General features: G+C 44.9%; 1 protein-coding gene and 1 pseudogene across 10 annotated transcripts in view; both read left to right on the top strand.

Moving 5' to 3' along the window:
* The first annotated feature begins 2657 nt into the window (after positions 1-2657).
* Positions 2658-24779, top strand: part of XPO4 (exportin 4) — a 137612-nt gene continuing 115490 nt past the window's right edge. For 8 of the 10 annotated variants that reach the window (XR_002828429.1, XR_002828430.1, XM_023751185.1 and 5 more), the window contains exon 1: positions 2658-2796. Coding sequence is in view for 7 of the 10 variants with exons in the window: in XM_023751185.1 (XP_023606953.1) it covers positions 2728-2796 (69 nt within the window). In the remaining 3 variants the exon portion in view is untranslated. The remainder of the gene's footprint in view (positions 2797-24779) is intronic. The other 2 variants (XM_006085502.3, XM_023751183.1) reach the window with 2 other exon arrangements.
* On the top strand, positions 14619-17581 carry LOC111825262 (annotated as a pseudogene).

The following is a 24779-nucleotide window of genomic DNA, read 5'->3' as shown; positions in this document are numbered from 1 at the left end:
CAACCAAGGTACATGCCCTTGACTGGAATCGAACCTGGGACCCCTCAGTCTGCAGGTCGATGCTCTATCCACTGAGCCAAACCGGTTAGGGCAGTAGATAAATTTTAGTGTTTCCAACATTAATATTCCACAACTTCAATGTTTGCCCTAACATTCATGGTTCCCAGTTATCTGAGATGTTTGTAACACCTCAAATTCAAAATACTGTTAATTTGTAAGGACACTCACTCTCACATTTGGTAAAATACTTTTCCTTCTTCCTTGTGGCTAGATGCAAATTTCTTATGTAATTGCACAAACAAATGCTTTGGAACAGACAGCCCAATCTGAAGCATTATAAGCCTCAAATCTTCAATGTCACAAACTATTCATTTGTCTACACTTCTGCCATAATTATTCTTTGTAACAGCTAGAAACATTTAGTCAAATATTGTGTCATTATCTTTTAAAAAATGTTTTTATTGATTTTAGAGAGAGGGAGAGGTAGATAGAAACATCAATGAGAGAGAAATGTCAATTAGCTGCCTCCTGCATACTCCCTACTAAGGATCGAGCCTGAAACCCAGGCAATGTGCCCTGACCAGGAATTGAATCAGGGACCTCTTGGCCAGGCTACTGTGTCATTACCTTAACCACTTCATTTCACACAATTCTTAAAATATAAAAGGCCACTAACTGCATTTTGGTTCACTTTGTCCTTCTGTAGTGAAATGAAAGTTACTTTGTTTCTCAAGCAATAAAAATTTACTTATTTTTAAATCCTCACTTGAGGATATTTTTCCATTGATTTTTAGAGAGTGGAAGGGAGAGGGTGAGACAGAGAGAAATGTGGATTGGTTGCCTCCCCCATGCACCCCGACCAGGGCCAGGAGCCTGCAACCGAGGTACGAGCCCTTGACCGAAATCGAACCTGGGACCCTTCAGTCCGCAGGGTGACGCTCTATCCACTGAGCCAAACCGGCCAGGGTTCATGCTTTAAAAATTAAATCACTTTGTCAACTTTAAGTTGTGGAAATGCCAAATGAAAACCCCTGTTTTTTATGCAATTCTCCTGCAGTGACATAAAAAAACACACCCTCACCCAGCCAGTGTGGCTCAGTGGTTGAGTATTGACCTATGAACCAGGAAGTCATGGCTCTATTCCCAGTCAGGGCACATGCCTGGTTTTGGCCTCAGTCCATAGTGAGGGGCCCGCAGGAGGGTCCTTCAATGATTCTCCCTTCCTCTGAAAAAACAAACCTCAAAAGTGTGACTTACTTATAACCAGGAAGAAGAACTAGAGGAAGATTTCAACAGAGGAAACTTAAAAACCCTGAAATAAATTTAACTTTCTCTTGTCAAGAGAACTAAAAAAAAATCTGGAGGCTTTGGCTAGAAATAAATGATAAGGATTTTTTTCAAGGATCTTAGGAGTTCGAAAATGTGGAATACAGGTGGGCAAAACCCCAGAAGTATTCCAAAAAAGAAAGAAAAGTTTTCTTACAGAAAAAAGTGCACTCTTGAGAATTACCAGTCCTGCATTCTTAGCCCTAGGATTGGTCCAGGGCGTTATCAGTCAGTCAGTCAGGTGTCCTGGACAATGGACACCAGGTCTGGTTGGGTCCCATAGTCTGGATATGTGAGTCCTTCAGGGAGGTAATCAGAGGGCTGTCTGGAGGTCTGGTGTACGTCCAGATGTACATTAAGGCACTGACCCAAGACTGAAAAGTTCAAAAGGTTTGAGTTCCCAGGCTAGTTAGAACAAGAAGGGAGTCTTTCCTCATGCTTCAACCTTCCTAAAGTTAATAATTTTTAGCAGCTTGGTTAAAGTGACCCGTTTCTATATTCCCTATCTTCATTCTTTCCTCACTGTGTAGCCCCAGGAAGCGGAGCAGCAGCAAAGCACTAACCAAAGTTATAGGAACAGGAATATGGGCTGTAAACGAAATACACCCCCAGACCAGTTTGTGTGAATGCTGAGTCCGCTTTCTCAGGACCACGTGCCTGAACGTTGTAAAGCAGAGTGACCGAGGGTGAGGGGTGTTACTGGCGACTCAATGGCCTTCCCACAGGGACCCAGAATTAACAAGATGAAACCCGTGAACGCGACATGGCTGGCGGCCCGGAGGCTGCGAGCTCTCACTTGGTGAGAGAAGCAGGTAGGTAGCCCGGGTCCCCGCTTCCCCTCCATGTGGACTGAGAGCCTTGGCTAAAGAGAAGGACCGGCTTTTTTGCTGGGTGTCAGCAGCCCGCGGTGTGAACGCATCTGGACGCCGCCTTCCGCAGGGCCCGCCTCAGCGCGCTCTTGTGGTCGAGGGATGAAGGCCGGGCCGCCGGGCGCACGTTCTAGGGCCCGGGGGACGCACCTGGAGATCCCGTTCACAGAAGGTTCCCCCGCGCAGAGCGCGGCGTGGACGAGGGACGGCGGAGGTCCGCGCGGCGCCGGGGACTCAGGGTCACTCAGGGTCAGTGACAAGGCGCCGCGGGACCAGCAGCGGGCGCCCAGTACTTGTCCCTGTTCCCCAGTCCCATTCCGGACCCCATTCCCCGCCCCGCCCCAGCCGCCGGATCTCCACCCGTATCGGTCCTCAGCGCGGCGCCCCACGCCCGACCGTCCTCGCTCCGCCTCCCTGCCTCCATCATCGCCTGGAGCCGCCTGGGGAGCGCGAGGGGCGGGCCGTCCGTCGATTGGCCGGCCGCGGCGCCGCTCCCAGAATGCACCGGATGGCGCGTCATTGAAGAGAGACCATGATGGCGGCGGCACTTGGGCCCCCAGAAGTGATCGCCCAGCTGGAGAACGCGGCCAAAGTTCTCATGGTGAGCGCGCCGCCCCGCCCCAGCCTCCGCGCTACCCTCCACCCCTCGGCCCCGCCGCGCCCGCCCGCCCGCCTGGGAGCCCGCGAGGGAGGCGGCGTGGCGGCGGAGCACAGGAGTCTCCTGCGGCTGTCCTGCTGCTGGACCCCCATCCTGGGGCTGTCTATCCCGGGGACGTGCAGTTGCCGGACTGGGCTTCCCGAGCCGCTCGCGGGGTTCCCCCAAACTGCGCGCAGCGTGAGTGGGGAGCCGGGCGCCGGGCCTTGAGCGCCGCTGGGATGTGGGGGCCGGAGGGAGGAAGCGAGGCTCGGCCCGGCCCCGCGCTGTTGGCACCCCCGCGCCCTGCAGCCTCGTGCTCCCAAGTGCATCCCTGGCCTGCAGACGCCTCGGGGCCCCCGCAGCGCCGGCACGTGGTAGGGCGGCCGCGGGAGGGAGGCGACTCTTTGGGACCAAGGTCATTGGGGCCAAACGTTTTTCCGGTTCGCTCCTTGGGTCGCGCGTCCACTTTATTCTGACTCTACGTTACAGGGAATTTGGGAAGTATAAGGATAAAAAAGGATAAGCTATATTCCTTTACTCGGTAAACTGTATTTGCTGGTTCAGTTTTGTTTTTTATTTATTTTTTACTTTTCAAAACTTTTCATTGATTTTAGAGTGAAGGAGAGAGAGAGAGAGAGAGAAAGAAAACAGATTTGTTCCACTTATTGATTGGTTGATTCTTGTATGTTCTGTTACCGGGATCCAAACGGAAACCGTGCTGTACACCACGCTATAACTGAGCTACCTGGCCATGGCTCAGTTTTGTTTTTTAAATGACGTCCGTGTTTGTAGATTTTTATTTTTATTTTTGGAATTTTGAGGCTCATTTGACTCCTTTAATTGATTCGGCTTTTCTAAGAATTGAATGCAGTCAGGTTTGTTATCCTTTTGGACGTCTATTTTATCTTATTGATTTGAGAGAGAGAGAGAGAGAGAGAAGAAGAGAAGAAACATAATTTGTTGTTCCACCCATTTATGCATTCATTGGTTGATTCTTGTGTGTGCCCTGACCCTGGGATCCAACCCGGAACCTTGGCATATCTGGGTATCTGGACAATGCTTTAATCAACTGAGATACCCGGCCAGAGCTGGACTATTTTTTTTTCCTTTTCCTTTTGGTTCTGTGTTTGGGTTATGTGTTCGGACAACACATTTAAAAACATTTGACCTAATTCTAGCACAGCTTGTGGTTTCATTTACCAAGATTTGTTTTCCCATACAACACCAGATAGGTCATGAAATTGAGAAGTTTAATAAAAAGGAAAGATTTACTTGGTACAATCTGAGCAAAGTTAAATGCATCATTTGGTCACAAGACTGAGTAGATAACGTTTTCAGATTCTTGCTAGTAAGTCCAGAAAAAGCTACCTAGTCTCCTCTTTAAAAGAAAAAAAAAATTGATTTCCATTCTCATAGGGTCGTAAAGGAGGCAGCTTCAGTGATTCTCATCATTGACGTTTCTCTCCCTTCATCTCTGAAGTCAATAAAAATATATTTAAAAAATAGAAAAAATTGATTTCAGAGAAGAGAGAGAGTGATAGAAAAATCAGTGAGAGAGAATCATTGATCGGCTGCCTCCTGCATGCTCCCTACTAAGGATGGAGCCCGAAACCTGGTCATGTGCCTTGACTGGGAATGAAACGATGACCTGGTTCATAGGTTGACGTTCAACCATTGAGCAACATCAGTGGGGCACTAGTCTCCTTCCTACTAAAAGGTTTTTAAGATCCCTTACATAGAGAATTTCCTGAAATACTGGTTAGTTTTCTAGGAGCTCCATTTTCATTAGCCTCTGGAAGGAGTATGTGAACCCCAAACCTCTTCTTCTCTTCTCTTCTCTTCTCTTCTCTTCTCTTCTCTTCTCTTCTCTTCTCTTCCATGGATAAGAGAAAATGAGTGTCCATCATTGGCCTGTATATTTGGATTTGTGCTTGCCTATGCTTTTCCTCTTCTCTGGCAAAGCTGGTTTTGTCACTTATGAAGGGTAGCTTAGAATAGTCATAAATGATGTTTATTGAGTGCATACTACATGCCAGATACTGTGCTCGATGCTTTACATACTTAGTACTTCTTGCAATAGCTTTACAAGATTGAGAGAGAGTTTACATGGCCTGGATTACATAATTACTGAGCCACTGAATTTGGTCTACAACTGAGACCTACCTGGCTCTAAAGCTGGATTTCTTTCTACTCTACCTCACCACTTCATACATACGTCTAATAGGTAGCCGTTTACACTTTTAATCTTTCCAGGGAAGAGTATGGGAAAAAATGTTACTGAAAATAGAAGATTCTGTTTTAGAAATTTCTACTTACTATTAAAAAATGTGTATTTCTCAGTTATAATAACAGCATTTCAATTTATTAATAATAATAGCTCACATTTATTAAGTGTTTACTGTGTGTGAGGCACTATGCCAAGCACTTTGCATGTTTTACCTCAGTAATTTTAGGAGTTATTTCTATTTTCATTTTATAGACTAAGGGATTCAAACATGTAGATGCTAAGTAATGGACTTAAATTTGCAAGGGAAGTGGTAGAGCAAGGACTCCAGTTCAGGTCTGTCTGTTACCAGTCTGTGGTTCTTAACCTATAGGGTAGTGGGACTAGAAAGCAGGAAAATTAATTCATTTGGGGGTAGCTAAGATTGTTAAATGCCCTTCATTTATTAAGCATTAGAATATGAAAAAGGAGAATGGGTGGTTTTTTTCATTTATCCACCTGTGGGTCAGATAGGTATCTATCTGAAGAAACCTTGTTTACAGACATTTGTTATATATTATAGCTCTTAATATGTTTTGGGATTCAAAGTAAGTAATGATGTCTTTCACAATATTTTTGCTTAGTTTTTTCTTTTGGTATGTTTCATGAAAATCAGAAGTTTTAATGTGTAGAACAATCCCCAGACATCTTTTCATCCAAGACTTAGGAAGTCCATGATGGATAGCAGAAAAAAAAATGTAAGAAAATTTTTGGGTGCAAACATACATTTGTGGTAATAGGTTCTGTAGCTTTTTATCAGCTTCTCTCGGGAAATAGAGACCCCAAAATAAGCTAGTCTAAGCATTCTCCCTTCCATTCTACAGATGGGGAAACTGAGGTTCAAAGAGGTAGAAGTGACTTGCCAAAGGTAGGTCACAGAACATACTAGTGATAAGACTGATCCAGAACGAAGAGCACCAGACTCCCATTTCAGAACCATGTCCCTTCTCAGAGTCCACATATTATAATACCATAAGTGTTACATTTTATCATTTGATGAGAAATTTCAAAATATATTTTTGGATATCGCAGTTGGTTGACTGTCAGCAATTATATTCATTCCTATTTAGGTTATTAGATAAGCTGCCAAATAAAGTGGTGTATTAGCCTTTAGGATGTTTATGATAATTATGAATTTTATAGGTCTCAACATGAGTAATTACCCCCCACCCCCCAAAAAAAGTAGCAATGGAATATTTTCTGTAGATGCTTATATATACTACTTAATCTTCTGATTCAAGGCAGTGAGGTTACTTGTTAGAAAATAAATTTGAAGGTGAACAAACTAGAACAAGGAAAGATGTTGTAAATTAATAAGAGTATGCAAGTGAAATTATCTATTGTGAAAATTGTGCAAATGGAACATTTAAATAGAGCCCCAAAATTTATTTTTTAAAATTTATTTTCTAAAAATCTTTATTGTTGAAAGTATTACATATGTCCCTCTTTTTCCCCATTGACCCCCTTTTATCACACCTTGGACCCCCTCCCCTGGCCGTCACCACCCTATTGTCTGTATCCATGGGTTATGCATATAAGCATGCAAGTTCTTTAGTTGATCACTTCCCACACTCCCCTGCCTTCCCTCTAAGATTTCACAGTCTGTTATTTGCTTCAATGTTGTTCATTAGTTTATTTTGTTCATTAGATTCCACATATAAGCAAGATCATGTGATACTTGCCTTTCTCTGACTGGCTTATGTTGCTTAGCATAATAATTTCCAGCTCCCTCCTTGCTGTCTCAAAGGGTAAGAGATCCTTCTTTTTTACTGCTGCATAGTATTCCATGGTGTAAATGTACCACAGCTCTTAAACATTTTTATTTCATTTTTATTTTATGTTTTCTTTCAGACAGAAAGGGAGAGGGAGAGAGAGATAAAAACATAAACGATGACACAGAATCATTGATCGGCTGCCTCTTGCATGCCCCAAACTGGAGATTGAGCCCGCAACCTGGGCATGTACCCTGACTGGAATAGAACTGTGACCTCCTTGTACATAGGTTGATGCTCAACCATTGAGCCATGCCAGCTGGGCTATTTTTTTTTATTTATTTAAAAAAAATGCTTATTGTTGAGAGTATTACAGATGTCCCCCTTTTTTCCCACCGTTGCCCCCTCCACCCAGTTCCCAACCAACTAGACCTTCACCACCCTATTTTCCGTGTCCATAGATAATGCATACATATATATATATAAGACCTTTGGTTGATCTCTTCCCGCCATCAACCCCTCTTCTTTCTGAGATTCGTCAGTCTGTTCTATGTTTCCACGCCTCTAGTTCTATTTTATTCATTGTTTTTTCCCCCCATAAGATTTCTTGTTTATTTTGATTTTTAGATTGAATTATTGGTAGATATGTATTTATTGCCATTTTATTGTTCATATTTTTTCTTCTACTTCTTTGTTCTCTCTTCCTCCTCCCCCTTCCCCCCTCCTCCCCTTCCCCCTTCCTTCCTCCTCCTATTTCTCTCCCTCCTCCTCTTATTCCTCCTCCTCCTCCTTCTTCAAAAATACCTTCCACCATTTCATGTAATATTGGTTTGGTGATTAGCTTTTTCTTGTCTGAAGTTCTTTATCTGACCTTCAATCTAAATGATAGCTTTGCTGGGTAGAGTAATCTTGGTTGTAGGTCATTGCTATTCATCACTTTGAGTATTTCTTGCCAATCCTTTCTGGCCTGCAAAGTTTCTGTTGAGAAATCAGCTGACAGTCATATGGGCGCTCCCTTGTAAGTAAGGAACTGCTTTTCTCTTTCTGCTTTTAAGATTCTCTCTTTGTCTTTAACCCTTGGCATTTTAATTATGGTGTGTCTTGGTGTGGGCCTCTTTGGGTTCCTCTTGTTTGGGACTCTGTGCTTCCTGGATTTGTAAGTTTATTTCTATTACCAAGCAGGGGAAGTTTTCTGTCATTATTTCTTCAAATAGGTTTTTAATATCTTGCTCTCTCTCTTTTCCTTCTGGCACCCCTATAATGCAAACTTTGGTATGTTTGAAGTTGTCCAGAGGTTCCTTACACTATCTTCATATTTTTGGATTCTTTTATCTTTTTGCTTTTTGGATTGGGTGTTTTTTGCTTCCTTGTATTCCAAATCGTTCATCTGATTCTCAGAATCCTCTACTCTACTATTGAATTCCTGTAAATTCTTCTTTATTTCAGTTAGTGTATGCTTAATAATCTCTTTGAAATTCTAAGATCCTTGAAAGTCTCACTAAGTCCCTTGACGCTCTCATTAAGTCCCTTGAAGCTCTCATTAAGATTCTTGAGTAACCTTACTACCATGGTGTTGAACTCTATCCAGTAGTTTGCTTTCTTCCATTTCTAACATGTTTTTTTGTCTCCTCATTTTGGCTGCTTCCCTGTGTTTGTTTCTATGTATTAGGTAGAGCAGTTATGTCTCCTGGAATTGGTAGAGTGGCCTTGTATAGTAGGTGTCCTGTCAGGCCCAGTGGCTCAGTCTCCCTAGTCATCTGAGCTGGGCACTCTAGGTGTACCCCTTTGTGAGCTGTATGCAAAGTTTTGTAGTTGAGCCTTGATTACTGTTGGCATCACTGGGAGGAGTTGACCTCCAGGCCAGTTGGCTGTGAGGACCAGCTGTGACTGTAGTGGAAGGGCTGCTGTGCAGGAGATAACCCTGTGGATTAGGACTTCCTTCAGTGGGGCTTTGGTGCTCACTGAGTCTGCCTGTTGAGTGTGTTGCTTGTGGATGTGTAGAGTTGTAATCTGTTATGGTCTGAAGCTGTCCACCAGGTGTACTGGCGCTAGGGCCTTCACAGAGATGCAAAGTGTTTTACCTCCTTGGTTAAGTTTATTCCTAAGTATCTTAATTTTTTTTGTTGCAATGGTAAATGGGATTATTTGTTTAGTTTCTCCTTCTGAGAACTCATTATTGGTGTATAAAAAAGCTATCGAATTTTGGGTGTTGATTTTGTGTCCTGCTACATTGCCAAATTCATTTATTAAACCCAGTAGTTTTTTGGTGGAGTCTTTAGGGTTTTCTATATATAACTAGAGGCCCGGTGCACGAATTCGTGCACAGGTAGGGTCCCATGGTGGGGTTGGGAGGGGCGGGATGCGATTTGCCCTCTGGGCGGGCGGTGGGACGCCCTTGCCGGCCCGGGATCCGGATCTGTCCTGCTGACGTTTGCGCTGGTTGTTGGGAGCCACCTGGCAGCCGCTTTTATATCCTTTCTTCCTTGTGGAGCGTCTAAGGAGGGGAGGCGGCCACGGTGCCTGGGGCCGACTTCCAGGAGGCCAGTGGTGCTATTGGGTTCATGCCAGTGACGCCGGTCCGTCGATTCCTGGACCGTTCTCCGGAGATTGGACCTGCAGGACTACTGAGGGAGTGAGTGGCTACCGCCAGGCTGTTGGGCTGCTGGCACGGGTCTGTCAGCTGAGCGGCGCTCCCGCTGTGGGAGTGACTGACCACCAGGGAGCAGCTCCTGCGTTGAGTGTCTGTCCCCTGATGGTCAGTGTGTGTCATAGTGACCGGTTGACTGGTCATTTCAGTCATTTGGTCATAACAGTCACTTAGACTTTTTATATATAGAGATACCATATCTGTGAATAATAAAAGTTTTACTTCCCCCTTTCCAATTTGGATGCCTTTTATTTCATCTTTTTTCTCCCAAATATATTTTTATTTATTTCAGAGAGGAAGGAAGAGGGGGGGAGAGAGAGAGAGAAATACCAATGATGAGAAAGAATAATTGATCGGCTCCTTCCTGTACGCCCCCTATGGGGGTTTGAGCCTGCAACCCAGGCATGTGCTTTTGACCGGAATGGAACCTGGGACTCTTCAGTCCGCAGACCGACACTCTGTCCACTGAGCCAAACTGGCTAGGGCTATTTCTTCTTGTCTGATCGCTGTGGCTAGCATTTCCACTACTATGTTGAATGAGAGTGGTGAAAGTGGACATCCCTGTTCTTAGGGGAAATGGTTTTAGTTTTTGCCTATTGAGTGTGATGTTGGTTGTATGTTTGTCATGTATGGCCTTTATTATGTTGAGATAGGCTCCTTCTATTCCCACTTTGCTGAGAGTTTTTCTCAAAACTGAGTGTTGGATTTTGTTGAATGTTTTTTCTGTGTCTATGGATATGATCATGTGATTTTTGTCTTTGATTGTGTTTATGTGATGTATCACATTTATTGACTTGAGAATATTGTATCAGCCTTGCATCCCTGGAATGAATCCCACTTGGTCATGGTGTATGATCTTTTTAATATATTGCTGGATCCAATTTGCTAATATTTTGGTGAGGATTTTAGCATCTATGTTCATCAGAGATATTGGCCTGTTGTTCTCTTTGTAGAGTCTTTATCCGGTTTTGGATAATGCTGGCCTCATAAAAAGAACATGGGAGTGTTCTTACTCTTGGATTTTTTTGGAATAGTTTGAGGAGTATAGGTGTTAGTTCTTCTCTGAATGTTTGGTAAAACTCCCCTGTGAAGCCTTCTGGATCTGGGCTTTTGTTTGCTGGGAATTTTTTTATTCCTGCTTCAATTTCATTAGTTGTTATTGGCTTATTCAGGTTTTCTGATTCTTCTTGATTCAGTTTTGGGAGATTGTATTTTTCTAGGAATTTGTCCATTTCATCCACGTTGTCCAGCTTGTTGGCATATAGTTGTTCATAGTACAAGGAAGCAAAAAACACCCAATCCGAAAAGCAAAAGGATAAAAGAATCCAACAATATGAAGATAGTGTAAGGAACCTCTGGGACGAGAAGAGAGAGAGCAAGATATTAAAATCCTATTTGGAGAAATATGCAGAAATGTACATAGGGGATAGAAGTTCTTTAATTTCCTATTCCCTCTCTTCTGAGGTGTCTTTGTTCAGTAACCATTGTGAAAACGTCTTTAGAATATAAGAACATCTATACATCTTATTTTTTAAGCAGATATATACATACATATATATATATATTTCAGAGAGGAAGAATGAATGGAGAGAGAAACATCAATAATGAGAAACATCAATAACATCAAATCATTGATTGGCTGCCTCCTTCACGTCCCCCACTGGGGATTGAGCCTGCAACTCCCGCATGAGACCTGACCAGGAATGGAACTGTGACTTCTGGTTCATAGATTGATTCTCAACCACTGAACCACACTGGCTGGGCCATACATCATTTTTTAAAATGTTTTTTTCATAAATGAGATTGTATGTCTCATGTTCTTTACTTTTCCATGTTCACTTTATTGTGGATGAGTTTTGAAGGAAGTTTGTTTTCATTGCATGGTTTTTGTTGAATAGATAAAAATGTAGAATGTGCTTTGGTTTTAGAGACACTGTAATGGAAAAGTTTAGTATTCTTTTAGTATTCATATTGCACCTGTTTGAACTGGAAATCCAAAGAGTGCTTTATTTATTTATTGTCTTTAATTTTCTTGGCTTTGTTCTCCTGGTCCCTTACACTGTTAGGGATTGTCCTTAGTGAGTTATGATATAAGATATTTATTGTACAGCAAGTATGCTGATACTTTATAGGAAAGTAATTGCATATTGGTTTTTAAACCAGAGTAGATTTTTAAAAATTTATTTATTGACTAAAGTTTTACATGTCTCCTTTTTCCCTATTTGACGCCCCCAGAGTAGCTTTTAATAGATCTAATTGTATCTTTGATGAAATTGATTCTTGACTGTCTTTCATAATTTTAATTGTAATAAAACTTTATTAATGTTTTGAAAGCATCTGCAAAATTGTGCTATAAAAATTTGTATCATATTATTTGATCCTCACATTAATCTTGGGAAGTAAATAGAAGAGATATTCTTAAAACAAAAATTAGAAAATCAGATTTAGCGATGGTTCATGATTAGCCTTTGGTCATATAGCTGGTTTGATCCTGGAATTCAGTCTCTGGCCACATGTTCGTTCTTGAGCATTTCTTCAGGGAAGCACGATGCTATATTTGCTGAGGAGATAGGAGAAAGAACTCGTTTTTAAGATGGCATAGTCCAGTGGTCGGCAAACTCATTAGTCAACAGAGCGAAATATCAACAATACAAGGATTGAAATTTCTTTTGAGAGCCAAATTTTTTAAACTTAAACTATATAGGTAGGTACATTGTTATTAACTTAATTAGGGTACTCCTAAGCTGGCCTTTGCTAAAAATGTCCTCAATCTGATTGAGGTATGTTCGCTGAGGTCGACCCCTTCCAACTCTCCCATCCACACTCGTCTTGTATACTTGTTTTGTCTATCTCCTTTCTGAAAACTGACTTCTGCGCATGGGCCACAAAGTTTCAATCGCACTGTACATGCGCGCCCGCACGTGGTATTTTGTGGAAGAGCCACACTCCAGGGGCCAAACAGCTGCATGTGGCTCGGGAGCCGCAGTTTGCCGACCACTGGCATAGTCTGATGTGGGAGAAAGGCAAAACTATTAGCAGTTTCTAGTTAATTTATAATTAGAAGTGTATCATAAGAGTACAGAGGAGGTACATCTATCTCAAAATGAGGTGAGAACCTCGAAATGGCTTCTCTGAAAAGGTGATTCTTTAGGTGAGTCATGAAGAGCAAATTGGTGTTTTCTAGTTGGATATCCCAGGCATCCCAGCTAGAGGATCTATTTGTATGAAGGTCTGGCAAAACCAAATGCAGTGTGTTTGAGGAGTATTTGAGTATTTATCTAGTAGAATTTCCTGATCTCCTGCTTTGTATAAGGTACAATGCTTTTATTTTTTTGCAATCAATAATGCACATGTAAAATTAAGAGTTTTGATTATAGCATTTACTTTTCTTATTGGAAGTTGCATTTTATTCAATAAACATTTTTATTTATTTTAACCTTGACTTTTAATCTCTGCTGTGGCACTAGATATTAGAAAACTGGCATTAATAGAATTCTTTTTCTCAAAAAACCTAGTTAGTGGGAAATTTTTATTTAAAATTCAGTTGAATTATAAATGTATTTTGCAGATGGACTTGTGTCAAACTTAGCTAATTGGAATATAGCCTTTGATCCAGAGAAGAAGTGTGAAAAGACCTTTGAAATCATCCATAGATACCCTAAAAGGCAGTTTATAAAATTAAACAGCATTGTATGATTAAAAATTAAGCAAACTAGTAATTGATAAAAATATAATTAAAATAGTTCTTTGAAACCACTAGTAGCCTGGCCAGTGTGGCTGAGTGGTTAAGTGTTGTTCACAGTTTGATTACCAGTCAGGGCACATGCCTGGGTTGCAGGATTGTTCCCCAGTAGGGGGTGTGCAGAAGGTAGCCAGTCAGTGATTCTCATCATTGATGTTTCTTTCTCTCTCCCTTTCTCTCTGAAATAATAAGAATGTTTTTTTTAAAAAAGAAAGGAACAACTAGTAAATGTTGAAATTCTTTTTTAAAAATTATTTCTATTGATTTTAGAGAAAGGGAGGGAGAGAGAGACATCGATTTATTTCACTTTTTTAATGCATTAATTGGTTGTTTCTTGTATGTACCCTGATTGGGGATGAAACCCACAACCTTTGCATATTGAGATCACGTTCTAATCAATTGAGCTACACAGCCAGAGCTAAATGGTGATGTTCTTAAAGTAAAATAGGAAGTCCTATTATAACTATTATTCAAAATTCTTGAGGGCCTAGCTGATACAGTAAGTTAATAAAGAGGAGTAAGTGCAAATGTTGGAAAGAAAGATGATTATTTTCAGATGATGTTTAAGAAAAAAATTCCAGCCGTAACTAGTTTGGCTCAGTGGATAGAGCGTCAGCCTGCGGGCTGAAAGGTCCCAGGTTCGATTCTGGTCAAGGGCATGTACCACGGTTGCGGGCACATCCCCAGTGGGGGGTGTGCAGGAGGCAGCTGATCGATGTTTCTCTCTCATTGATGTTTCTAACTCTCTATCCCTCTCCCTTCCTCTCTGTAAAAAAATCAATAAAATATATTTAAAAAGAAAAATTCCAAGGAAATTAACTAAAAAACGATTAGAACCAATAGTTCTAAATGATAGCTTTGCTGGGTAGAGTAATCTTGGTTGTAGGTCCTGGCTGTTCATCACTTTGAGTATGTCTTGCCAATCCCTTCTGGTCTGTAAAGTTTCTGTTGAGAAATCAGTTGACAGTCATATGGGAGCTCTCTTGTAGGCTACTAACTGCTTTTTCTTTCTGCTTTTAAGATTCTCTCTTTGTCTTTAACCCTTGGCATTTTCATTATGTGTCTTGGTGTGAGCCTCTTTGGGTTGTTTGGGACTCTCTATGCTTCCTGGACTTGTAAATCTATTTCTATTACCAGGCAGGGGAAATTTTCTGTCATTATTTCTTCAAATAGGTTTTTAATATCTTGCTCTCTCTCTCTTTTCCTTCTGGCACTCCCATGATGCGAATGTTGGTATTTTAAAGTTATCTCAGAGGCTCCTTACACTATCTTCATATTTTTGGATTCTTTTTTTCTTTTTGCTCTTCTGATTGGGTGTCTTTTGCTTCCTCATATTCCAAATCGTAGATTTGATTCTTGGAATCCTCTGCTGTTGAGTTCCTGTAAATTATTCTTTTTGTCAGTTAGTGGATGTGTAGAGTTGTAATCTGCTATGGTCTGAAGCTCTCCACCAGGTGCACTGGCTCTGGGGTCTTTGGGTAGGTGCAAAGTCAGTCATTGCCTGGGGCCATCCGGCAGGAGCTTCAGAGAGATCGGCAGATGGCTACTACTTGTTTGGGTCTAGGAAGTGCCCAGGGTAGGCCCAGCTGTGAATCAAGGCAGGCTGGTGCTAGTGCCGGGTCTTTAGCTTTTTATTGAAACGTTTGGGGCATGCTGACTCCAGATACTGCTTGTTTGAGAGATTTTTAGCAAAGTTTGAATCCTGAGCCAGGACAGGCCATTTATATGGAAATAGCTTGGGTGGGTTGCAAATTTGATGGGGCAAGGTCTCAGGGAATCACCAGGGTGGAATGTGCAGTGTGGTTTACACTGATGGAAACTCAGATATGGCTACCTGTCAGCTCTGTGATGGGGGAAGTCCCAGCACAGGAACAATGACCTCTGCGAGCACTCCCGTCTGGGATAAAGCCACCCCTGATTTCCTGCCCCGATGCCAGACAGTCCATTTTTCCCCCATAAGTCCCTGGATTCCCCCAAAGCTGCTACCTGGCACTGGAACTCAGATGAAGCGAGATAGTGTAAGTTTGTGCTTGTACCCTTTAAGAGGGACTCTAGAGACTGTATAGCTTCCTCCGTGTCACTCAGCCACAATCTCCGCTGGTTTTTACAGCCCAGAGTTATGGGGACTTCTCTTCCCAGCTCTGCTACCTTGGGCTAGGGGTCTGATGTGCAGCTGGTACCCCCTGCTTCATACAGGAGGCCTTGGAGATATCCTCCCAATTAAAAAAATGCTGCATGTGGGTGCTGGACCAGCCTGTTCCACCCCTCTGCCCCTCCTACCAGTCTCAATGTGTTTTCTTCTTGAACACATTGTAGAACTTCGATTCAGCAAAATTTCAGGTTGTTTTGAATGACGGTTGTTCTGTATTTTAGTTATAATTTTGACATGGGTTTGGGATTTGGCAAGTACAGGTGGTTATCTACGATGCATTCTTGGTTCTGGGTCTCTGTTTTTTTGTTTTTTAATGGAAAGGTCTGAATAGATATAGAAAGATGCTTAAAATAAGTGAGGAAAAAAAAGTGCCCCAAAGAATATATGTTTGTTTCTAAATTTAAAAAATGTCTGGTTGGAGTGTTGTCCCCAAAAGTGAAAAGGTTGCCAGGTTGATTTCTAGTCAGGGTACATACATACCTAGGTGTGGTTTTGATCCCTGGTTGGGGTATGTACAGGAGTCAGCTGATGGATGTTTCTCATATCGATGTTTTTCTCTCTCACCCTCTCCTCCTCCTCCTCTCTCTCACCAATTAAAAAAATATACTTGGGTGAGGATGAGGAACATCTATATCAATTGGTATATGTATAGAAGCAGAATTGGAAGATAAAACTTTTTGTTGTTGTTGTTGTTTTTTGGAAGATAAAACTTTTAAGAATAGTTAAATAGGGAGTAGGATTTGGAAGTGGCAAGAGTCCTCAATTTCTAAGGTTTAATAGATTGATTTTTTAATAATAAAATTCTGAATAACAACAATTTTGATAAAACTGAATGTTGTGTTTTTAAAATTGATGGTGACTTTCTTGAATGTTCTATAATTTTTATCTGAATGAAAACTAAAAGCTATATCATGGTTGGAACTGAGTAAAGACTAGATTTCTAGTTTTGCATTTATGTTAGGTTATTCCATTTCTGTAGATTGCTTCATCACTGCTATAAGCATAACCTTGCTAGCAAATAAAGGGAAAAAAGGCTTTTGAGAAAGAGCTATTAGAAAAACAATAGGCCTCCCTTGTTGTGGCCACTACTGCCACGGGAGCTGAGGGGTGACTGGAAATGTCAACAAGAATAAGCAGCTCGTTTCCTGATGGCTTTTCACGTATACTGACATATGTTTGTGATGGCGTCCGAGACTGAGAAGACGCAGGCTTTACTCCAGTCTTGTAGCACTCAATCTCTTCTTTCCAGCCTCAGTCTAGGGATATTCTGCTTTGTAGGTGACAGACTTCTGCAGTTTTCCATAATTCAGCGAAATAACTAGCTTCGTGCCCTCTCCGATAATGCAGTGCATGGTGTGATTGGCTTGTGGTCCAAGGCAATAGTCACTGGAATCAAGAAGACTGACAAGAGAGAAATCTTTCTAGCTGGATATTTAGCCTCTGTTATCGACATAGACCACTTTGTACTAGCTGGATCCCTATCTTTAAAGGCTGCTTTGACTCTTCCACAAAGACCCTTCCTTCACTGTTCTACTGTGATACCCGCTGTGGTTCTGACCCTCAAGTGTACCATGCACCTCTTCAAGCTCAAAGACTCATGATGCTACCTTCCCTGGATGGTCTTCATATTCTGGACCTCACACCATATCCAAGATGGCCTTCTTGATGGCTTATGGATATGCCCATTTGGAAAAACTCCTCCCTTGCCATTCTGGCTTTATGTAGTAAGCACATCATCTTTACCTCACATCTGTTCTTTGGTCATGTATTTAACAGGGACCAGACAAGTGATGTCTTCAAAACATGGAATTTGTATTGATGTCTGAGGTGACCATGCGGCAGCCTCAGAAAAGCAAATGGCTCAGACAATGATAATTAAGGATAGCCAGCATGAAAATGAATTTTAGAAAACATATTAGTACTTATATTATTACTAGTGGCCCAGTGCACAAAATTCGTGAACATTAAAGGGGGATTAATTAGAGGAAATATTTTAATATTGCTATTTGCCCTTTCTCTGTAATAGAAGTGTTAGAGATGAAAGAAAATTAGTAAAATGTATAGGAAACTCTTCCTCCTCTCAAGTCTGGGGCGCACCACGGGACCCAGAGTCAAGTCCCTGCACACCCATGTGTGCCTCAAAATTGCACCAGACCCGGCCGGCCTCCCCCCCCATTGGGCTAGATCCAGACCTGGCCAGTCCCACCCTTGTTAAGCCCCGCCGGGTGGGGAGCACGGCCTAAGGTCCCCCAGGCCGGGGCGGGGGGTGTGCCTTGAGGTCCCCTGTCAAGCCCTGCTGGTGGGGGGGCATGGCCTGAGGTCCCCTATCAAGCCCCGCCCCCCCAGGCGGGGGGGTGCGGCCTTTAGGTCCCCCCGGCCCTGGCCCCCGGGGCAGGGGGGAGGCAGTTTGAGGTCTCCCAGCCCCATCACCGGGGGTGGGGGGGGCCCCCCTTGAGGTCCCCTGTCAAGCCCCTGTTGGGGGGGGGGGCGTGGGCCTGAGGTTTCCCCGTCAAGGCCTGCTGGGTTGGGAGCATGGCCTGAGGTTCCCTGGCCCGGAGCCGGGGCGGGGGGTGTGGCCTGAGGTCCCCTGTCAAGCCCTGCTGGGTGGGGGGGCATGGCCTGAGGTCCCCTATCAAGCCCCGCCAGGCGGGGGGTGCGGCCTTAGGTCCCCCGGCCTGGCGCCGGGGCAGGGGGAGCAGTTTGAGGTCTCCAGCCCATCACCGGGGTGGGGGGCGCACCTTGAGGTCCCCTGTCAAGCCCTGTTGGGTGGGGGGCGTGGCCTGAGGTCGCCCATCCTGCCCTGCTGGATTGGGAGCACGGCCTGAGGTCCCCTGGCCTGGCGCTGGGGTGGGGGGAGCAGCTTGAGGTCTCCAGCCCATCACCGGGGTGGGGGGCTCACCTTGAGGTCCCCCGTCAAGCCCTGTTGGGTGGTGGGCGTGGCCTGAGGTTGCCCGTCAAGCCCTGCTGGGTTGGGAGCATGGCCTGAGGTCCCCTGGCCTGGAGCCGGGGCGGGGGGTGTGGCCTGAGGTCCCCTGTCAAGCCCTGCTGGGTGGGGGTTGTGGCCTAAGGTCCCCCATCAAGCCCTGCTGGGTGGGGGGCACGGCCTGAGGTCCCCTGGTCTGGCGCCTGGGCCGGGGGCATGGCCTGAGGTTCCCTGTCAAGCCCCATGGGGGCGAGGGGAGGGGCACAGCTTCAGGTACCTGCTGATTGCTTGTTAAGGCTCGTTATGCGAACTCAGCCTCCGCTGTGGGTGCAGCCATCTCGTGTTACGGAAACCCCCGTGTGGCGGAATGACGGTCAATTTGCATATTCCCTGTTTACTATATAGGATAACTCCTGAATCCTCTTGCTCAGGAGGCATGTATCAGTTTTTTTCAATGACATGTTTGTTGTAATTCTGCTTCTCTCATACAGTGCTATTAAAGTTCCATTTATTCCATGATCTATTTTTATTGTTTATTTTGTGTATCTGGCTTTACTAATAGCTCAATTAGATTAACAACCAGTTAAGTTTTCTGGAAGTATAGTATTAAGGTAGTTGATTTCCTGATGAAAAACAGTTCAAATTTTAGGGTGAATAATTTGTGGAAAGTTAGCATGATGTTTGGATCCTCATTTTCCTGAGATACTGAAACAGTGAAAAGGCCAAAGTTGATACCGAGAGTAAGATGTATAGTGAATGCTAACACTTCCTTCTGCTCATCTGTGTGAACCCAGACGGGAGTGGAATTGCCAAGTGCTTTAGTGAGTTTTGGTTACTGGCAGAATCAGCACCAGTGCACTTGTGCTGAAATTATCATCTATAATAATAAAAGCGTAATATGTAATTAGACTGGACGTCCTTCCGGACAAAGCCACAGTGGGCGGGGGCTTGAGGCGGAGGTGACAGAGACCCCCAGCTTCAGTGGTGGTGGGCAGGGGCCGCAGTGGGCAGAGGCCAGGGCCAAGGCTCTTGCACAAATTTCGTGCATCGGGCCTCTAGTAATATTCATTAAGGGCAGTAACTAACATTAGATCTAGGTTATTGTCTCAGAAATCATATTAGGAAATTATTGTAATATGTTGGCTATAGCAACACCTTCCTGAAGTATTATTATTTCAGTATCTTTGCCCAAAAATCTCGTGTTAGGGTTTTAACTGTTTTGAAAAACATAACTAAATTTAACAAAATATTTGGTAAGAATTAACATGAGCAAAGTATTGCTACTTGGCTCATAACATAGAATTTGAATTCATGCACAAAAAAGAACTTATCAGTAATGTCATTTTGAATGTGACCTCCTGGATATGCCATTAAAATTGTTTTAGTTGCTGTCAATTTGTTTACACACTCCTCTAAAATATTATACCAGTTAAACCGTTTTTTAAAAGTCTGCCTGGTACTGAGAGACAAAACAGCTTTTCTCAAAACTGTTTTAGAAAATTTGATATTTCCTTTTACATTTGTCTTCTGTTAAAAATGATCAGCCTCTATTAGAGAAGGGAATTGGGTTGCTGTGAGTTTTAAATCTGCACAGTGTAATATTACTTTGATATAAAAGCCAGTGCCCCAGAGGCACCGCTTTTGTTTGCACATGTGCACCATCTGCTGTCTTGGTATTTGCTTACACATTTTGTGATTTTTCTTGCTAGTGACTGTGTGCCTTCCTCTCTGAGAAATGATGCAGCAATGCCTTACTGATCCAGCAGGTTTTTCTCATTAAGTTAAACAGTTCTGTAAATTGTTATCACAGTTCAAGCTCTGTAGTGTGTTTTTGTTGGTGGTGTTGTTAAAACCAATTGACTGCATCCTATTATATTTTACAACCTATTAGACCTTAGTATTAAAATTAAAAAAAAAAGAAAAACAATAAACTTTATTCTGTAGAAGAGATTAGGATTTATTCTTAGGCTAAACTCTATTCATTTGTAATTGTGGGAAAAATTAGGCCCACTATAAAATGACAAGAAAAGAATAATCTAGAGTAGGGGCTTTCAAAGTTTATAACGTGCACAATCACTCTTGGGCTGATTCTTAACAACTGCAAAGGGGCATCTTTTTTTTTTTATAATATATATATTTTTTATTGATTTTAGAGAGGAAGGGAGAGGAAAAGAGAGATAGAAACATCAATGATGAGAGAGAATCATTGCTTGGCTGCCTCCTGCATGCCCCCTACTGGGAATTGAGCCCACAACCTGGGCATGTGCCCTTGACTGAAATCGAACCTGGGAGCCTTCAGTCCGCAGGCTGAAGCTCTATCCACTGAGCCAAACCAGGTAGGGCAAAACTCCTCTAAGTTATAAAGGTTCTGATTTACTGGGCCATGTCTCTATCTCCTCATTTTAATGGCTGTTTCAGTAGTCGCTGAGCTAAGTAGAGTTGTTGGTCCTCTTGTGTCCAGCCATAAGGTATTCCTGTCACTGTCTTTGATTTCCAGCCCAGGGGTTGGCCACATTATTTGTGGGGCTCTTTATTCCAAAAGCAGGAAAAAAGTGCCATTATAGGTTTAAAATATAAAGCTTTTTCCTTCAAAAGTATCTATAATAATAAAAGAGTAATATGCCAATTAGACCAGACATCCTTCCAGACAAAGCCAGGGATGCGAAGGCAGCCCGGGTTCCGGGTGCCTGCCGGCGGCCGGAGGGAAGCCTGGGTCCCAGGTTCCAGAGGGAAGTCGGTGCCAGCAGCCGGGGGAAGGAAGGCCTACTCTTGAATGAATTTTGTGTATTGGGCCTCTAGTTTTATTATAAAACACTAAGGGCCTGGTGCACGAATTCGTGCACCTTGAAAGGAACTGTGGGCCACGAGGCTGTGGTAGGCACAGGGGCAGCTCTCGGCTCATCCTCCACGCCCCTGCCCGGCCCCTCCCGCTGTGGCCCCCAGTCTCCTGTCTTCTGGCAGCCCCACTCCTGTCGTTCGCACCCGCTGACGGTGCAGAGTGATTGGGGCCGGCGCCAGCAGTGGGTGCGAGCGGGGCCAGCACCATCAGCGGGTGCGAGTGGCAGCTGCTACCCTGATCGTCCCTCAGGAGCAGGGGGAGTTGGAGAAGTCCTCAGGGATGATCAGGGTCGGCAGCCACAGCTCACACCAGCTGATGGTGCCCAGCGACTGGCATCGGCTGCAGGTGCGAGTGGAGCCGGTGCTGGCAGTGGGTGTGAGTGGTGGCTTTGGCGCAGACAGCGGGTGTGAGCGTGGCCGGCTCTGGCAGTAGGTGTGAGAGCCAGGCAGAACTGCAGCGCGCGGGAGGAAAGAATTTTCAGTAACCACCAGAGGCTCTCCTGATGACAGTGACCGGCGCCCCTCCTTGGTCTGGCGCCCCTGCTTACCTGCTCTACCATCCTGCCATGGCCGATGCCTGCCATATTCCACACATGCCTCCTGGTGGTCAGTGCATGTCATAGCAACTGGTTGTTTGGTTGTTCCGCTGTTCAGTCTGTTTGCATATTAGCCTTTTATTATCGACACTAATAATAGCCTAGGTGGTGTTACGCCCTCATGTCGTCACAAGATGGCCATCACAAGATGGCTGCGTGCACAGTGGAGGCGGGGCCCGGTGTCCGCTCCGCACGGTGAGGCCTGGGGGTCCTGCGGTTCTGTGTGGCGCGGAGGAGGCTGGTCCCGGCGTCTCTGCCGCCTTGCGCGGAGGAGGTGGGTCCCAGTGGAGGAGGCGAGTCGCGGCAAGGGAGGGCAGTTGTGGGTGATCAGGCCAGCAGGGGAGGGCAGTTGTAGGCCATCAGGCTGACAGGGGAGGGCAGTTGTGGGCGATCAATCCGTCCCAGGGGAGGGCAATTGGGGGTGATCAGGCCGGCAGGCAGAAGCGGTTACGGGCAATCAGGCAGGCATGCAGGCAAGTGGTAAGGGGCCAGTGGTCCCGGATTGTGAGAGGGTGCAGTCCGGGCTGAGGGACACCCTCCCGCGCATGAATTTTGTGCACCGGGCCTCTAGTATACGGTAGGAAAATAGGAGTAATAGTGCTTTCTGAGTAATAACAAACTTATAAATTGCAAAAGAGCAATATTTTGGTTCTATCTATACTAATAAAAGGGTAATATGGTAATTAGACCAGATAGACTGGATGTCTTCAGACGTCCTTCCTGACAAAGCTGGGGCCCCAGTGGCACTGCCTGGGTCCAGGGTGCCTGCAGCCACCCGGCTGAAGCTGCCAGGGGTCCTGGGTGCCTGTGGCCGGCCTGGTCGAAGCTGGCCCGGGTCTCGGTGCCTGCGGCCAGCCAGAGGGGTGGAAGCCTGGGTCCTGGTTGCCTGCGACTGGCCAGAGGGAGGGAAGCCCGGGTCCCCGGTGCCTGTGGCCGGCCAGAGGGAGGGAAGCCCGGGTCCCGGTTGCCTGCGGCCAGCCAGAGGGAGGGAAGCCCGGGTCCCGGTTGCCTGTGGCCGGCCAGAGGAGGGAAGCTTAGGGGTGATCAGGCAGTCAGGAGAGCAGTTAGGGGCGGGCAGGCAGGCAGGCGAGCAGTTAGGGGCATCAGGCAGGCAGGCAGAGTGGTTTGGGGTGATAAGGCAGGCAGGCGAGCAGTTAGGAGCCAGGGGTCCCGGATTGCGAGAGGGATGTCCGACTACCGGTTTAGGCCCGATCCCTGTGGACATCCCCTGAGGGGTTCCAGATTGGGAGAGGGCGCAGGCTGGGCTGAGGGTCCCCCCCACCCCCGCCCATGCATGAATTTCATGCACTGGGCCTCTAGTACCTATATAATACGATAAATAATGTCTTCTGTTATATCTTGATTGGTCATAAGATATTTTTGGCTTGCTTTACTACAAATCTAGTAGGTCATCAAAATTTTACTTTTAGCAAGTTCATTTTCAGTTGGTATAATTAAAATTGATATCAGTTGCTCTTTGCAAATTCAAGATTGCAAATAATTTTAAATAATTTTTTATTTTGAGTAGGCTGTTTCTGCTGATGCAGCTTTTCCTAGAATTGTTGTCTGAGACAACATTGGATAAATTTCTGATTACAGATATAAATCTTAGTTCATTTAGATCTAAAGAGATTCAACTTCATGTAAATCAGGTTTTTATAAGTTTGAACTTAATTTTAGATATAAATTTATGCATTTTTAACATTTTTCTCTGACAGTCCTACAATTCTTTTTTTTTCCCCCTCACCTGAGGAGTGAGGATATTTTTCCCATTGGTTTTTAGAGAGAGTGGAAGGGAGGAATGAGGAAGAGAGACATCGAAGTGAAAGAAGCACATCAGTCTTATTCCTTCGGGAATTGAGCTTGCAAACAATTTATGAGGTATGAGGTACATCCCCTTGACCGGGAATGGAACCTGTGACCTTCCTCGACCCATCAGTCAGCCTGCAGTGCTTCTAGGGCTCTGATAATTCTTACTTTAGTATCATACATGATACTAAAAGTAGCTTAATGATTTGCATATCATTAGAAATGCCTGTTTACATTTTACCATTGCATCTTCAATTATAGGAGAAAAGTAAGACTGTCTTCCTCATTAATAAATGGTTCATCCAGAGCCTTATATTAATACTAGAGGCCCGGTGCATGAAATTCATGCACGGGGGGAGAGGGGGTGTTCCTCAGCCTGGCCTGCACTGTCTCTAATCGGGGATATCCCTCTTGCAATTGGGACTGTTGGCTTGTAACTGCTCTCCTGCCTGCCTGCCTGATCGCCCCTAACTGCTCTGCCTGCCTGCCTGATTGCTCCTAATTGCTCTCCCCTGCCAGCCCGATTCACCCTAACTGCTCTCCCCTGCTGGCCTGATCCCCCTAACTGCTCTCCCCTGCCGGCCTGATCCTCCTAACTGCTTTCCCCTGCTGGCCTGATCGCCCCTAACTGCTTCTGCCTCGGCCCTGCCACCGTGGCTTTGTCCGGAAGGATGTCTGGAAGGTCATCTGGAAGATGTCCAGTCTAAATAGCATATTACCCTTTTATTAGTGTAGACTAGAGGCCCGGTGCATGAATTCATCCATGGTGGTGTCCGTCGGCCTGGCCAGTGATTGGGGCCTATCGAGGGGCCGGCCGGCCGGGGGGAGCGGCCATGGGAGGTTGGCTGTGGGAGTGCACTGAACACCAGCGGCAGCTACTGCTTTGAGCATCTGCCCTCTGGTGGTCAGTGAGCGTCATAGTGACTGGTCGACCATTCGTTTCAGTCGTTTGGTCATAATGGTAGCTTAGGCTTTTATATATATACTAGAGGCTCGGTGCACAAAAATTTGTGCACTGGGTGGGGGTGGGGGAGGGAGGGGGGATCCCCCAGCCCGGCCTGTGCCCTCTCGCAGTCTGGGACCCCTCGGAGATAACGACCTGCTGGCTTAGGCCCGCTCCCGGGTGGCAGAGGGCAGGCCCAATCCCTAGGTGCAGCCCCTGGTCGGGCTCAGAGCAGGGCTGATTGGGGAGTTGGGCGCCGCCCCCTGTCATGCACAGAGCAGGGCGATTGGAAGATGTGATGCCACCCCTCAGTCACGCTCAG

This window comes from Myotis lucifugus, unplaced genomic scaffold, assembly GCF_000147115.1.
Source record: "Myotis lucifugus unplaced genomic scaffold, Myoluc2.0 scaffold_19, whole genome shotgun sequence".
In the NCBI taxonomy this organism is placed as follows: Eukaryota; Metazoa; Chordata; class Mammalia; order Chiroptera; family Vespertilionidae; genus Myotis; species Myotis lucifugus.
Note: the sequence above shows the minus strand (reverse complement) of the source record. Positions and strands in the feature narration are given on the sequence as shown.